Source organism: Mus musculus, chromosome 1 (genome assembly GCF_000001635.26).
Source record: "Mus musculus strain C57BL/6J chromosome 1, GRCm38.p6 C57BL/6J".
Taxonomy (NCBI): Eukaryota; Metazoa; Chordata; class Mammalia; order Rodentia; family Muridae; genus Mus; species Mus musculus.
In genome coordinates, this window is record NC_000067.6 from 133,086,515 (window position 1) to 133,101,954 (window position 15,440).

The following is a 15,440-nucleotide window of genomic DNA, read 5'->3' on the forward strand; positions in this document are numbered from 1 at the left end:
CTTAAACTCTCAGAGAGTTAACCCAGCCCATGTTTCCTTTTTTTTTTTTTTTTTTTTGAGGGGAAGATTTGGATGAAACAGGGCCTCTCTATCTATGATTGCTGACTGGCCTGGAACTTACTGTGTAGATTGGGCTGACCTCAAATTTGCAGCGATGCTCCTGCCTCAGTCTTTCCGAGTACTAGGATTATTGGCGTGACCCACCACACTAGGCTTCTTATGGTTGCCTTTCAATTTTTGCTGAAAGTTACAGCTGGGATTTTGGGGATCACCACAGACATCAGGGTTATTTTACTTCAGGGAAGGGGAGGCTAGAGGCAGGAGCAGAAGCCTGTGAGAGAACAGCCGGGACCCAGGAAGTACCTTCACTCACACTGCCTCCTTCCTCCTTGCTGCGTCTGCGTCTCTGATCCTATCCCAAGATTGACTTCCCCAGCTCGGCCTTTGACATCAAGTTCACCAGCCCCCCTGGAGACAAGTTCAGCCCCCGCTATGAGTTTGGCAGTCTCCGGGAGGAGGACCAGCGCAAACTTAAAGACATTACGCAGAAGGAGTCCCTATACTGGTGAGGCCCAGGACACCTCCCTATATATCGCAGGCTTCCCGCTGTCTGTCTGTGTCTGCCTGACCTCTTACCTCCCAGCATCTAGGCTGTACCATTTGTGCTTGAGGACTGGAAGTGGTCATTCAAAGAGTCATTGCGACCACTTGACAATGGTGGCAGCCTCCAGACTTTCTTTAGTTGACACTAGGGAAAGTGCATAGAGCAGGTTAGGAGATAGGATCCCAGAAAGTCCGGTGCCGCACTAGTGACTGACCTGCCACCACCCCAGATACACCCCCTGGTTCTGGTGGGGCAGCTGGCTTCCCTGCTCTCACTTCCTCCTGCCCCTTCCTCCACACCAAAGGCCTTTTGCATTTTTCTGGCCTTGTCACATTCCAAAAAGGATCAGGTGTCTTGACAAGCTGGCAGCTCTCAGGAGTTAAGGAGTCCAGGCTGATCTCATCCTTGGAGCTGCTGTGTCTACCAGGACTGGAGAGGGAGGGGTGAGTAAGGAGAGTCAGGGCTCTTGATCTTCCTAGCCACCTCTCTGGGCCCAGCAGAGCCCTGTTCATATGCTGGGTCAGGGAACAAGCGAGGCAGACCTCCCTGCCCCCCAGCCCACTCCTCACCCCTCATTTCATTAGCCCTCAGCTCCAGTCTTCCATTAGACACCTGATCTCAGGCGAGTCCCAATTAGCTACAGACCCTGTAAAGCGAAGAGAGATCCCAAGAGGCCTCACAGTTGACCAAACCCTGACAGGTGTTGCCTACTGCCCTCTAGTGGCTCTACTTGGAAGTAGTACCATCGGGCCATCCCCTGGTCTGGTATTGTTGACCTCAGTCTGAGAAATGTCCCTGAGATTGGGTCAGAGGTGAGATGTGGATCCTGTTCTCCAAACCTGCAATCATCTGTGATCATTAAAAAAAAAAAAAACCCAAATGTTTAGTTTCTGTAGACATTCTGACTCAACTGGCATTGGTGTGGGAGCTAGTCGCCAGAAGTTACCAACCCCTTCTGTAATAATGTGTGGTGACGTTGGGAAGCCACTGAATGGTAGCGTGTGGGTCAGTTCCCTCGGAACAGCAGTTCTGTGTGCCCTGGCTCACTCTGCCGCTCGCTCTCACGTAGGCTCACGGATGCTGACAAGAAGCAGCTGTGGGAGAAACGCTATTACTGCCACACTGAGGTGAGCTCACTCCCCCTGGTTCTCGCCAGTGCACCCAGCTGGGAGTGGGCTTGCCTGCCGGACATCTATGCTCTCCTGCAACAGTGGACTCACATGAACCACCAAGATGCCCTGGGACTCCTGCATGCCACGTGAGTTGTAGCTCTTCCTTGTCCCGGCTCCAGCACTGCCATTACTTGACAGGTCAGCTCAGGGAAAGCAGAGTCGCAGATGTGCCAGCACTCGGCTTTCCTACTCTCCCATTTTCCTTTGTCTCATTTTCCCCTAATCTCATAACACCATCCGTATCCCCAGGTGCACGTCACATAGAGTTTACCACTAGATTTCCATCTGCACACGTCACAAGGTGCGCAAGTGCTGGCCTATCCACCTGCCACACAGAGTTCAACTGTTGTACATACTTTGGTAGAAACTTTTTGTTAAACAAATAATTTTGTCTGGGCGGTGGTGGATCAAGCCTTTAATCCCAGCACTTAGGAGGTAGAGGCAGGTGGATCTCTGTGAGTTTGAAGTCAGCCTGGTCTACAGAGCAAGTTTCAGGACAGTCAGGGCTACACGGAGAAGTCCTATCTTGAAATAAAACAAGGCTGGAGAGATGGCTCAGCAGTAAAGAGCACCGACTGCTCTCCCAAAGGCTGTGAGTTCAAATCCCAGCAACCACATGGTGGTTCACAACCATCCGTAATGAGATCTGACTCCCTCTTCTGTGGTTTCTGAAGTCAGCTACAGTGACTATATGTTTTACTTACATATAAATAAATGTGAGTATATGTTTTACTTACATATAATAAACAAATCTTTGAAACAAAACAAACAAAAAACCCAGATGTTTTTGTTTTTGAGACAGAGTCTCAATATATAGCCCTACCTGGCCTGGAACTCGACTTATAGATGAGGTTGGCCTTGAACCCAAAGAAAGCTGCCTGCCTCTGCGTCCTGAGTGCTGGAATTAGAGATATCCACCACCGTGCTCTAGTAGCATGCACATTAATAATAGAACTCAGGGTTCCTTTTTTTTTTTTTAGGTAAAATTTACATATTAAGAATACCCACATTCATCCAAAGATTTAACAAATGCTCTCCCTTTATAGAGCCCAAATCTTTATCCCTCTTCCTTCTCCTGAAGAGTTCTTAGGGTCACAAGGCTCCACTCTGAGACTCCTCAGCTGTCTTTTCTAGATTGTACCTAGGCTTCCTGGTCTATTTCTTGCCATCTCAGTAATTAAATTGTACCTGCTGATGAGACTTTTTGAGGCTACATCTTTGCTAATCCCCGAGAAAGTCATTTCCCGGGCTGTCTATTGGCTTATATAAAACCCCACAGTTCTCAATTGCTTGCCTGGCAGGCTTTGTATTATAGGATGTTACCCAGAAAACCTGCTCCACCCACTCAAGGGCTCCTTGAATTCCTAACACAAGTACATCGAGTTAAGGAAGAGCTTTGCGGGTGGAGTGGAACACTTTGCTGTTGTTGGTTTTTTGTTTTTCAATTTTCTCTTAAGTGTTCAAGGAGTGAGAAAGGTCATTATCCTGTTCCTGTCTGCCTAAGGGAGACTCTGTCCATGGGGAAGAACCATTCCTAAGAACTGCCCTCCAGGAGAGATGCAGATCTTGCGGGGTGGGGGGGGATGACATTTCCTGCTCTGTGCCTCTGACACCCAGGCACGAGGTTTCGTGGGCTCACATCTGAGGACTGTCAAGGCTCTAACCTCTTTTGCAGCTTCCCGGACCAGGAGGTGCGGCGGATGGCCGTGCAGTGGATCGGCTCCCTCTCAGATGCGGAGCTGCTGGACTACCTGCCCCAGCTAGTCCAGGTGTGAGGCCGCGCAGCTCCCATGTTACATCTGACCTCGGAAGCCGAGCCCCCAGGGACACTAGTCAGTGTGGTGAATAAAAAAGCCTCGTGTTTGCTTTCTTCTGAACAGGCCCTGAAGTATGAGTGCTACCTGGATAGCCCCTTGGTGCGCTTTCTCCTGAAACGAGCCATCTCTGACCTGCGAGTGACCCACTACTTCTTCTGGTAAATCCATGGGAAGAAAGAAAAGAGGTAGACAAGCGTTCTTAGGCCAAGACTCTCTTCCCTGTGGCAGGCTAAGTGAGGAGCTACGAGATCAGGCTCCAGGATGTTGCTCATCTTCCCTGTGGCCTTGGTCTAGTATCTTTCCTCAGGGCAGGTCTCAGTTCTCCTCCATATAACTCTGGCAGTGTCATCTAGATTCCCCCCTTCCCTACCTACCCATGGCAGAAGTATAAAGGTAAGGCGAGCTGCAGAGGGGCTTCAGCTCAAAGACAGGGTAGATATTCAAACTATATTTTACCCTGAAGCATGGGGGAGCTTTCTGAATCGAGGTATCAAGGTAGGATATGACCCTTTCTTCCCTAGCTCCATGCTGTGGCTAGTGAGTAGCCTGACCCCCACCTGCCCTGCCTTGCAGGTTACTGAAGGACAGCCTCAAGGACTCTCAGTTCAGTATCCGCTACCAATACCTGCTAGCAGCCCTGCTGTGCTGCTGTGGCAAGGGACTGAGGGAGGAGTTTAACCGCCAGTGCTGGCTTGTCAACACCCTGGCCAAACTGGCCCAGCAGGTCCGAGAGGCCACCCCATCCGCCCGCCAGGTGAGTGGGCAAGGCTGGCTCTCCCTGTCCCTGTTTCTAACTGAGGCTTATGTAACCAGGAGTTTTACACCTTGCAAGTGTCCCGTTTAGAAACTAGAAAGAGGTGGCTGTGACCTGCAGGCCTAAGCAGATAGTCCCCAAGCTGGCCACAGCTCATGAATGTGCTTTGTTTGGCTTGGTTTTGACTTAGCCTTAAAGGTTAGACATATTTGTATATGCTGTCTGTTGCATAGACACATTCAACAGGTGTGGGCTAGGATTCAGTCACTTCTTTGTGGGGAACTGTGTCTCAGGGCTGAGACAGGTGACAGAAAGGGACACTGTGCCACACCAGCAGTGCTGCCGATTTCTGACATTTAAAACTTGAGAGGTTTCCATGTGTAAGTCTGGGTTGTCAGCATTTCTAAGCAAAGCCCAGATAGGATTTTACCCCTTGGGATATTCTTGCCCTCCATCCTATGCCTGCTTTCTTATGCCCTCCTGGAAGGCTTGCCTCTCTAGATAGACACTCGGGTGTGCTTTTGTGCACTGAACAAGTCTGGGACCCAAGTGGGTGATTGTGCTTCCCAAGAGTTTCTCAGAAGTTGTCCCTGTTACTCAGGCACAGGACTAGGTACCTTCCTCTGGGAGACACCTGGCTCTGAGTGGAGCCTCTGGGCCTCTCACCTCACCCCTGCTTTTCCCCCACTCCCTCTGAAGGGCATCCTTCGTGTGGGCTTGGAGGAGGTGAAGCAGTTCTTTGCCCTCAATGGTTCGTGCCGTCTGCCGCTCAGTCCCAGTCTCCTGGTGAAGGGCATCGTGCCCAGGGTGAGTCGCTCCTAGAGGTAGAACTTCAAAGACTTGAGGGTGGTGAGGGCCTCCTTACCCTGTTAGGAGAGGAGGGCAAACACTTGACCTCTTCCCAGCTTAACTATGCCTGGGCTTGGCTTGACAACTGTAACTGTGTGCTGCAGGGCAGAGGAACTGGGTCAGAGGCTCAGTCTCCCTGACGGTGCTGAGGATGCAGCTGGGGAAGGTGGCGAGGATGGCAGCTCTTGGCCATGTGCCTCGACTCACTGTCCAGTGAGGGTCTTTCTGTCGGTTGTTGCACTCCATCCTCACAACTCAAAGACAGTTAGTAGTATTATGAACATGTAGGACATGAGATTTAGCAGAGGTTACAAACCAGTAAGTTGCATACAGAGTGATGGGAAGGGGTGGGCAATCACATGGTAGAGCCACCGGTTCTAACAACCTAAGCCAAGATGAGGGGATTGAGGAAAGGGACTTTGAGTTCCTGGGAAATCTGGGAGACGCAATGAACACATCAGCAAGAGGGCAGACAGCGTGCTGGTTCAGCGTGAAGAGGGTGTTTGCCTTCCTGGCTGTGGAGCATGCTGACGTTGGTCGCTTGCCCTCTCTGCTGTACAGGACTGCTCCTACTTCAATTCCAACGCAGTGCCCCTGAAGCTTGCCTTCCAAAATGTGGATCCGCTGGGCGAGAACATCAGAGTCATCTTTAAGGTGAGAGTGCTTTACTCAGCAGGCTTGGTGGCACATGCCTGAAATCTCAGTGCTTAGGTTGAGGCAGAGGGGTTTGCCAGGAGGCAAGCCTGGGCTATGCAATGACTTCCAAGCCAAGCTGGGCAAGATAATGAGACACGGTTTCAAAAAAGGAAGCAAAACCAATACCTTACTCATGCCTGGTGGGGATGAAAACAGGGAGAGAAGAGAATACTCAGGACTGGCAGGAAAGGCCTGGACCATTCCTATCCTCTCTCTCGCCCTCCTCCTTCTCCTCCTCCCTCCCTTCCTCCTCTTCCTCTTCCCCCTCCTCCTCCATCTTCCTCCACTCCCACCTCCATTGGTGGGGATTGTGCTCAGTGCCTTGAGCATAGTAGGCAACAGTTCTCCCTCTGAACCACATCTACAGTCCGCTCATGCTACTTTTTAATACAGGAAAGACTAGCAGGTAAAGGGGGATTTTGATAAATTCTGCATGGCCCCAGCACTGTTAGGAGAAAGAGAGGCAATCCATAGCTCAGAATATGGAGGCACTTTCTGGGAGGTGGGGCTACTCCCACAATGCCATGGGTAAGGTGATGACCATATTCTAGTAGAGGATGTGGCTGGGTGCTAGAGAATGTATATGAGGTACTGGTTAGCCTAGATGAACCTCATGTTCTTCCTTCTGACTGGCTTCTCCATGGTGGTGGGAAAGAAGCAAATGATAATTCCAGAGTATATGCTACAGTGGGGCAGGCAGCACCTACCTGGGGCTCAAAAGCAGAACATATGCTTAGCATTCACCCAGCTCTTGGTTCAATTTCTAGCACTGAAAAAGTAAAATAAATATACTCTGTGACTCAAACCTTATAGTGCACATGTGCTGTGTACCACAGCTAATTCCTGATCCAGTATAAACATTCACGTTTTTAAAAGGTCTGGTGAACCAGACATGAGGGTCCATACCTGTAATTTAGCACTCACAGGCCAAGGCAGGAAGATTGCTGGTTAAGACCAGCCTGAGCTGCACAGAGAGACCACGTCTTAGACCAGCAGGGTTAGTGATCAGAGGAGTTTCATGCAGAAACGGAACCATAATGGGGATACAGGAATGTTGGGGTGGGGGCGCATCAGGGATTAGTGCCCCTTCTCTTGTTCCTTGACCTCGAGTAGGCCCGGTCAGCTGGTGAGTGGTGCAAAGCTAGAGAACTGCAGCTTCTCCCTGCCACAGAGTTTGGGATGCTGAGGGGTCTGGGAGGCTGTGGGAGGGCGTGGAAGTGGATTTTAATCGCTCCTCTTCCTTATCCAGTGTGGGGATGATCTTCGTCAGGACATGCTCACCCTGCAGATGATTCGCATCATGAGCAAGATCTGGGTACAGGAGGGGCTGGACATGCGCATGGTCATCTTCCGCTGCTTCTCCACTGGCCGAGGAAAAGGTCCGTGGGGAACTGGGGCAGGGCATCCCTTCCCTCTCTGCCTTCTGCCTGCTTCCCAACTTGAACAATGGAGAATAGAAGGGCAGGGTTAGTCCATGAGAAGATGTGGGGGTGACTTGAAAAAAGAAAGTAAGGGAGAGACTGTTGTGAAACAAAACAGAGTCGGAGGCATAGCAACCTCTGTGGACTTTGGATCTTGATCAAACAAACCGATTGTAGTTTTGAGATGGCTGTAAGAAATTTGAAAATCGGCTGGCTTCAAGGACTGCTGTTGGTTTTTGTTTTTGTTTTGTTTTTTTTTTGATATGACACATACATGGTATTTTACTTGTTGGGTACACTTAAAAGTAATCATGCCCGAGATGGCACATCTAGAGCAGAGGTTGGTGACAACACACATATGATCCCAGTTCTCAGCTGAGGTGCAGGATCAGAAGTTCGAGGCCAGCCTAGGCGACAGAGTGAGACCCTGTCTTGCTTTGTGGGACTCCAGCTAGAGCAGCAAGAAATAGGAAGCTAGCTAGGTAATGGAGGGTGATATGAGATTAGCTAAGTGCTCATGATTATTGAAGCTGGGTGGCGGTTACATGAGCATTGATTAAAAAAAACAAAAACAATCCCACCTTCGTTTTGGTTCTGTATATATTTCAGAGTTCCATAGTAAAATTCAAAAGGGTTGGGGTGGGGGAAGAAAAGGAAACATTGTGAACTGTGGAAGCATGGAGCGGGTCTAGACTATGTGATGTAGGCATGGTTTTCTGCCCATCGTCCCTCATGGTATATCCCTCCTAATAGCAGACTTTGTCCAAAGCCCTGGAACTTAGCTCATGGGAAGCACCTAGCCTTCCCACTGTTCTGTAGTAGACTTCTTCCCTCTGTTCTGGAGCCTAAGCCAGACCCCTTCTCTCTCAGGGATGGTAGAGATGATACCCAATGCAGAGACACTGCGCAAGATCCAGGTGGAACATGGGGTGACTGGCTCCTTCAAGGACCGTCCCCTGGCCGACTGGCTACAAAAACACAACCCTGGGGAGGATGAATATGAAAAGGTAAGATTGACTCAGGAGCCCAAGAGCTGAGGCTGTGTGCCTGACTGTGATATGTGGCGCTGCTCCCACCAGACCTGCATGTGCACAGATGAGCCAGCTCAGCTTGGCTGGGGGAAGGGTGTGCTCTTTGAGAACCTATGCTTTTGTGTAGGTAGGTCAGATGACTATGGTAAATTGATATTGGTCAGACAAACTTTCCTTGGGTCTTATCCGGGGAGGGGGCAGCTTTTGAGAGCTTGACTATATGTCCGTCCTAACTGTGGATCCAGGCCAGTTGCCCTCGAACTCTCAGGGGGTTTTAGTGATGCTGAGGAGAATTCAAGATGGCAGCAAAAGACTTTGGCTGTCATTTTAATCCAGCCCCTTGCTCCAAGGAGTGGGACCATTGTACAAGGCCATAACTAGAAGCCAAGGTGGCAGCTATTGGTGAGACTAACATGAGAGGAAAGAGGCTTGGCTAGCCCTGGCTATAGGAAGAAAGTGAGCCTCCAGGTATGGTGGGGCCTTGGTGGCCTGCTGTGATCCATGGTCAGGCCACAGCTTCGTATCAATAGTCTTTGGGTTAATGAAGTTTGGGGGTGAGAGTGGAAAGGGACAGATCACAATAAAAATACCAGAATGTGACACACACTTTTAATTTAATGCTAGTGCTCAGGAGGCAGAGGCACATGGATCTCGGAGTTTCAAGCTAGCCTGGGCTAGTAGACAGACTCCATCTCAAAAACAAACAAATCTACTGCCGGGATGTTGATTTCTCTATGGCTCACTTCCAGGGAATGCAAATGCTAATTCATGTCCTTGGCTGCCTTTTATTCTCGAAGGAGGACGTGCAGGCAGCCAAATCATAAACCGAATATGATTGATGGGCTTGTTGTCAGGTGGTCTTAAATGGCCCTAATAAACTTTAATCCCAGGGCTAGAGAGATGGCTCAGAGGTTAAGAGCATTGGCTGCTTTTGCAGAGGACCTGAGTACAATTCCTAGCACCCACATGGCTGCTCACAACTGTCTGTGACTCTACCTCCAGGGGATCTGATACCCTCGTACAGATAGAGTTCAGGCAAAACAGCATTGCTTAGGAAAGATAAATAAGTTTTGTTTTTTTTCTAAAGTTTCATTCCAGCCGGGCATGGTGGCACATGCCTTTAATCCCAGCACTCGGGAGGCAGAGGTAGGTGGATTTCTGAGTTCGAGGCCAACCTGGTCTACAAAGTGAGTTCCAGTGACAGCCAGGGCTACACAGAGAAACCCTGTCTCGAAAAAACAAAAAACAACAACAACAACAAAAAAGTTTTATTCCATAGCCGGCATATGCTCTCTGACTAACACACTCTTGACCGACACGCCCTCCTTTGTGAGTTCTATCCCTACTCTGAGCTGTTGACCCCGAAGCCCTTCTTGTAGCTCTTTCCTCACGAGGCTTAAGCCTCTATAGCCCTGGCTTGCTGAATTTCTCCACTGCATCTCTGCTGTAGTCAAACTCAGTGGAGGCAAAGCTGAGCTTCCAGTCTCCCCTTGCCTCCCGGGACCTGCTTTCTTTGTTTCCTATAAGTAAATGTAGGCCCCCCCAAACCAAAGCCACCAGCTTCCTCATGGCTCCTCCGCCTGCTTTCGGGGACTTTTCAAGTCCAGGGCCATTCATGTCACACTCGCTCTAGGCTCTTCAGAGGCTCTACCAGATGAGTCCTGAACCAGTGCCTTTGTCACCCAGCCTGGCCTGCCCCAGCCTCATGCCCTGTTTGCCCAGGCTCAAGAGTAGAGGATACGGGCATGTGTTTAGACAATAGTACCCTTTGCCTAGAAAGTTATTTCCTTTTTTTCTCAGCCTTAAAAACTGTTCCTTCTATATTGTACCACTCAACATAGTACCTCTGGAGAGGACTGCTACTGAGTCTGCGCGCCCTCCTTTAGACCCATATGCTATTTATACTAACATGTTTTCCAGGTGCCGAATGCTTCCCATCTCGAGCCCCGTGCTAGGTGTCAGAATTGTAATGACTGCATGCCAGTGTCCTAGCAAGTCATAATAAATGTGAACGTGTCTCCAACAAGCACACACGTACCTGGAAGCTAACTTTGTTAGTTTTTAACCCCCTTTTGGTTTTTTGAGACGGGACCTTACTCTGTAGCATAGCTCAAGCAGGCCTGGAATTCATGCTTCTCCTTGCCTCAGCCTCCTGAATGCTGGGATTACAAGAGTGAGACGCAGTACTAGTGGTTTCTTATGGTAATGCGCAGAAGAAAAGAACTTGACTATATTTAGTATACAGAATCCACATTATATCAGTGAGACCCTCCAGTAAGGAGGAGGACTATACATGAATCGAGATTCATACCTGCAGGCTCAGGGAGGTGGGAAGAGAGTGTAGTCCTTACTGGCGGTCATTCATACAGCATTTTTGTGACCTTCCAGAGACATTATCTATAAAGAACGCCTGTGACGGGCAGGTTACTAGAGATGGTAAGTCAGGTCTGGGATTGGATAGGCTATGTTCCTATTCAAGTGGTTTCCTTTCATTCATAGGTTTTTTTTTTCTTTCTAAGAAATGATCTTTCCTGTACAGAAGCTGAGTTCTACGATGTCTGGATTTTTGAGACAGAGTCTCATTATGTAGCGCTGGCTGGCCTGGAACTCACTCTGTAGACCAAGCTGGCCCTCAAACTCAAAGAGGCCTGTCTCGGCCTCCCAAATGACACCATGCCTGGCTCCCTCCTCCTTTGTGTGTGTGTATGGACATGAGTGAGCTTAGTGCACACACCCATGGGTGTACAGGCCATAGCAGCTCATCAGGTGTCTTCCACTGTCACTGTACTTTACTGTACGGATAGGGTCTGTTGATGAGCTGGAAGCCTGCTGTTTCGGCTAGGCTGGCAGGCCAGTGAGCTCCCTGACGCTGCCTGTCTCTGTCCTACCACACTGGGGCTATCGGCACGCATGGCATACCTGGCTTTTTTTGTTTTTAACATTGTTACTGCGGATTCAAACTCAGATCTTCGTGCTTATGACACAAATGCTCTTACCCCAGCCCCTCCCACCCCACAAGCCTCCAAAATATCCCCAACACATTTTACCAAATAGAGAGATCTGATTTTCAAGTGCAAAACACTGCAGGAAGTGTGAAGCTGCCTCAGCTCTTCTCTGGAGTGGGGTGATTTTAATTAGGTAAGCATTTAGCTGGCATCAAGCACTCTGGGAGTGGAGTGTTATTTGGGGCAGGAAGACGGGTGGATGAAGAAGGGTCAGGTGCCTTTAGTTCTGCTTGCTATTCAGTAGCCAGACTCAAGTCAGGGTTCTCATGACCTGTGGGAAAGGTTTTAAGCATCAGCCTTTCTGTCCACTAAGGTCTTCCTGTCTGGATTTGCTTGTGTCCACTGTCTCTCCAGCCAAAACAAAAAAACAAATTCAGTTGAAGGGTATGTATAGACATATAAACCTTTCTTCTCCTACTTCAAAAAAAAAAAATGGAGGTCATTTCTATGTACATAAGTGTGTGCTTTGGCCAAGCAGTGGTGGCGCACACCTTTAATCACAGCACTTGGGAGGCAGAGGCAGGCGGGTTTCTGAGTTCGAGGTCAGCCTGGTCTACAGAGTGAGTTCCAGGACAGCCAGGGCTACACAGAGAAACCCTGTCTCAACCCCACCCCTGCCCCCCTGAAAGAAAAAGAAAAAAACAAACAAGTGTGTGCTTTGGTATATGATGAAGGTAAGCAGGCAGGTGCCGGGTGCCGTTGGAGTTCACACGAGAGAAGAAGGTCAGAGCTGGCTGTGGCTCCACCACCTGCCTCCACTTCCACAGGCTGTGGAGAACTTCATCTACTCTTGTGCTGGCTGCTGTGTAGCTACATACATCTTGGGCATCTGTGACAGACACAATGACAACATCATGCTAAAGACCACGGGCCACATGTTCCATATAGATTTCGGCCGCTTCCTGGGTCACGCACAGATGTTTGGTAACATCAAGAGGTAAGTGGCTTCCTGTGTGGAGGGCCAGAGTGGTTCAGGGCTGGGACACAAGACAGAGACTGGAGCAGCTGGGCCTCAGGGCACTGACCCTGGGCTGAGCAGCTTCTGGAGACCAGAAGACCGGTAAGGAGCTCGAGTTTGTGCAGGGCAAAGATCGGCTCTTCTTCCTCATTGGGGACCAAGCAAAGCGATGGGAAGCTTCGAACTAGTGGGGAGCTGGGAGAAGGTACTACTAGATCCCAGGTCGGAACACATGGTGAGGGGAAGGAAAGCAGACCTCGATTGATGGCGCTTACAAGATGACCTCCCTTCTCCGTATTGACCGTCTACCCTCTATGTCCCCTTGGCCCAGGGACCGTGCCCCGTTTGTCTTCACCTCAGACATGGCGTATGTCATCAATGGGGGTGACAAGCCTTCCAGCCGCTTCCATGATTTTGTTGACCTTTGCTGCCAAGCCTACAACCTCATTCGCAAGCACACCCACCTCTTCCTCAACCTTCTGGGCCTGGTGAGAAACTCCATCTCTTTGTGAGCCCTCTTTCTTATTACCTGGCTCCATCTTCAAGGCTGCCCTGGGTTGTTCCAGAGGATTCCTGGGGCTCCACTTCTTCCCTAAGGGCATCCAGACAACCCAGGGACAGTGGGGCCTGACCTCTTACTTTAGCCCCTCCATTTCTGTGGCCCTCTGCCACAGCATCTGCCTATAACCCCAATCAGGCAGCTTGTATAGAAAACCCTGGCCTACGGCAGAGAGGAAGCGATGCTGGGCTGCTGTTACCCGGTGCTCTCCTTTCCTCTTCCAGATGCTGTCCTGTGGAATCCCCGAGCTCTCAGACCTGGAGGACCTCAAGTATGTGTATGATGCCCTGAGACCTCAGGACACAGAGGCCAATGCCACCACCTACTTCACAAGGTAACACGCAGCACAAACCAGCACTGCCACCTAAGTAGTCCATTGGCTGCCTGCCAGGCTGGCAGGAGCAGGCTGGGCAGTGGGACAGGCTTAGCCCAAACGTTAAGGCCAGGGCTTGGATCTGCTATCCCCATTTTTGCCTTGGTAATCAGTTTGTTCCTGTCTGCATTCTGAGGCCAATATGTATAAGTAGCCCAGGCTGTCCTGGAACTCTCTCTATAGACCAGGATGGCCTCAGACTCAGAGATCTGTCTGCCTCTGCTTCCCAAGTGCTAGGATTGAAGGCATGTGCCACCACTGCCTGTCTCTTATTTGTCTCTTTACCAGGTCCCAACCACCGACTTTGTCTAGGAGTCAGGGTGGAAGCTGGATTTTATTAAAAGGTTTTAGTTTTAGTTTTTCAAGACAGGATCTTCCTGTGTAGCCCTGGCTGTCCTGGAACCTGTTCTGTAAACTAGGCTAGTCTTGAAGGAACTCTGAGATCCACCTGCCTCTGCTGGAATTAAAGGTGTGAGCCCCCACATCCAGTTTATAATCCTTCTTTTGGTCAGACTCTGGCTCTTCCACCAGACCTCACATAGAATTTAGTGTTTTTGAGCAGGGCCTAGTGTGGTCCTTGAATTCCATTTGATAGTACTAGGTGGGCATGTGCTGTTCCAAGTTTCCCTCGTCCCTTGGCAGGAGGGACAGGAACTCAGGATTCACAGACATAAACTACATGAGGTGATTGCGTCAATCAGGTGCTCTGAGACTATTACATTGGGAAGATAATTCAATCTGGTGGTTGTTTTTAGGACTCAGGGCTTGATAGCACACACCTGTCATCCTGGTACTTAACTTGAGGCAAGAGGATCACCATGAATTTGAAGCTAGGCTACACAGTGAGATCCTGTCCCCCTCCCTCAAAGAAGAAAAGAAATCTCAGGGTTTACAATATCTGCTTGGGCAGCTGTCAAGGCAAAGGCAGGTTGGGTCCCTGGCTGCATCCCCTGTTTCCCATGCTCAAACAGGTTGATTGAGTCCAGCCTGGGCAGCGTAGCCACGAAACTCAACTTTTTCATCCATAACCTGGCTCAGATGAAGTTCACAGGCTCAGATGACCGGCTGACCCTCTCCTTCGCTCCCCGGACACACACTCTCAAGAGCTCTGGCCGCATCCGAGATGTCTTCCTCTGCCGACATGAGAAGATCTTCCACCCCAGCAAGGGCTATGTAAGTGTTTCTCCTCTCTGACCCTCTGTTGCTCCCTGTCCACCGGCCTTCTTAGAGTAAACTCTTCCTCCACACCTGCACAGTGGGCCCTGGAGTTTACTGAGGCCATTGCACTGGGAGTAAACCCAGACAGACCAGTTCCCTCGCTGATGTGACCTGCATTAAAGTAGGCTCAGGCCGCTGAACTGGTTGGTAATTCTGTGAGTCATGTGTCCGGTGAGACACAGGTAGGAAGTCTCTGCTTTTAGGTTCCTGCCTGTGTGCTGCCTACCCTCTTATCTCTACTAGAGACTTTCCTTCGGGCATGTAACACACACCCCACACTCCCACGAACACAAGCACTCCTACTCCCCTCTAGTCGGTAGCGAGTCAGGCAGGAGTACTCTGAGTTTGTCCTTTGCAGGTATATGTGGTGAAGGTGATGCGAGAGAATGCTCACGAGGCGACATACATCCAGAGGACATTCGAGGAGTTCCAGGAACTGCACAATAAGCTGCGCCTGCTCTTCCCTTCTTCCTTCCTGCCCAGGTAGCCCCTCCCCCCCCCAGTCTTGCCAGAGCTGAAAGATGGGGGTGGGGGGTACGAGGGAGGGAGCTAGCAGGACTGCTGTTTGAGAAAGAACCATTTCAAACTGAGAATCTGTCAGCCTGGTGTTGGGCTTGGTAACAGGAGCGCCCCCTGCTGGCTCGTATCTCCAGACATCCCAACCGCCTTGCCCTAGTCTTGGAAAACAAAGTGTGGGGGCACCAGCCAGAAAGCAAGCCAGCTGAGCTGAAAGCAGGGCACTAGGTGATCTCAATGTGACTCGAGGTTTATAACATAGCAAAAGAATGTATGTGTGTGTATATATAATATAGATAATACAATGTATATATGATCATTTATAGTATAGCAATATATAATAACATAATATATAATTGAAATTAATATATAATAATATAATATGTATATATAATTGAAAGGGAAGGACCTTTGATAGCTACGTCATGCGCCTAAATGAAAGACGCCAGGGCAGAAGATGATTCTGT

The 15,440-nt window shown here is 49.8% G+C and overlaps 1 protein-coding gene and 1 long non-coding RNA gene across 5 annotated transcripts in view; one reads left to right on the plus strand and one right to left on the minus strand.

Moving 5' to 3' along the window:
- Pik3c2b (phosphatidylinositol-4-phosphate 3-kinase catalytic subunit type 2 beta) overlaps nt 1-15,440 on the plus strand; it is a 63,020-nt gene that overhangs the window by 40,843 nt on the left and 6,737 nt on the right. For all 4 annotated transcript variants that reach the window (XM_006529532.2, NM_001099276.2, XM_006529531.4 and 1 more), the window contains 14 exons: nt 423-565; nt 1,674-1,862; nt 3,452-3,545; nt 3,657-3,751; nt 4,167-4,347; nt 5,047-5,154; nt 5,758-5,850; nt 7,142-7,271; nt 8,184-8,320; nt 12,117-12,286; nt 12,639-12,795; nt 13,091-13,200; nt 14,211-14,412; nt 14,816-14,940. In XM_006529532.2, coding sequence (XP_006529595.1) covers nt 423-565; nt 1,674-1,862; nt 3,452-3,545; nt 3,657-3,751; nt 4,167-4,347; nt 5,047-5,154; nt 5,758-5,850; nt 7,142-7,271; nt 8,184-8,320; nt 12,117-12,286; nt 12,639-12,795; nt 13,091-13,200; nt 14,211-14,412; nt 14,816-14,940 — 1,934 coding nt within the window. The remainder of the gene's footprint in view (nt 1-422; nt 566-1,673; nt 1,863-3,451; nt 3,546-3,656; nt 3,752-4,166; nt 4,348-5,046; nt 5,155-5,757; nt 5,851-7,141; nt 7,272-8,183; nt 8,321-12,116; nt 12,287-12,638; nt 12,796-13,090; nt 13,201-14,210; nt 14,413-14,815; nt 14,941-15,440) is intronic.
- On the minus strand, nt 5,847-7,142 carry Gm51647. Its single transcript, XR_003948005.1, has 3 exons — nt 6,799-7,142; nt 6,600-6,661; nt 5,847-6,029 (listed from the first exon to the last, which is right to left on the minus strand). It is a non-coding gene; the product is annotated as a predicted gene, 51647 (long non-coding RNA).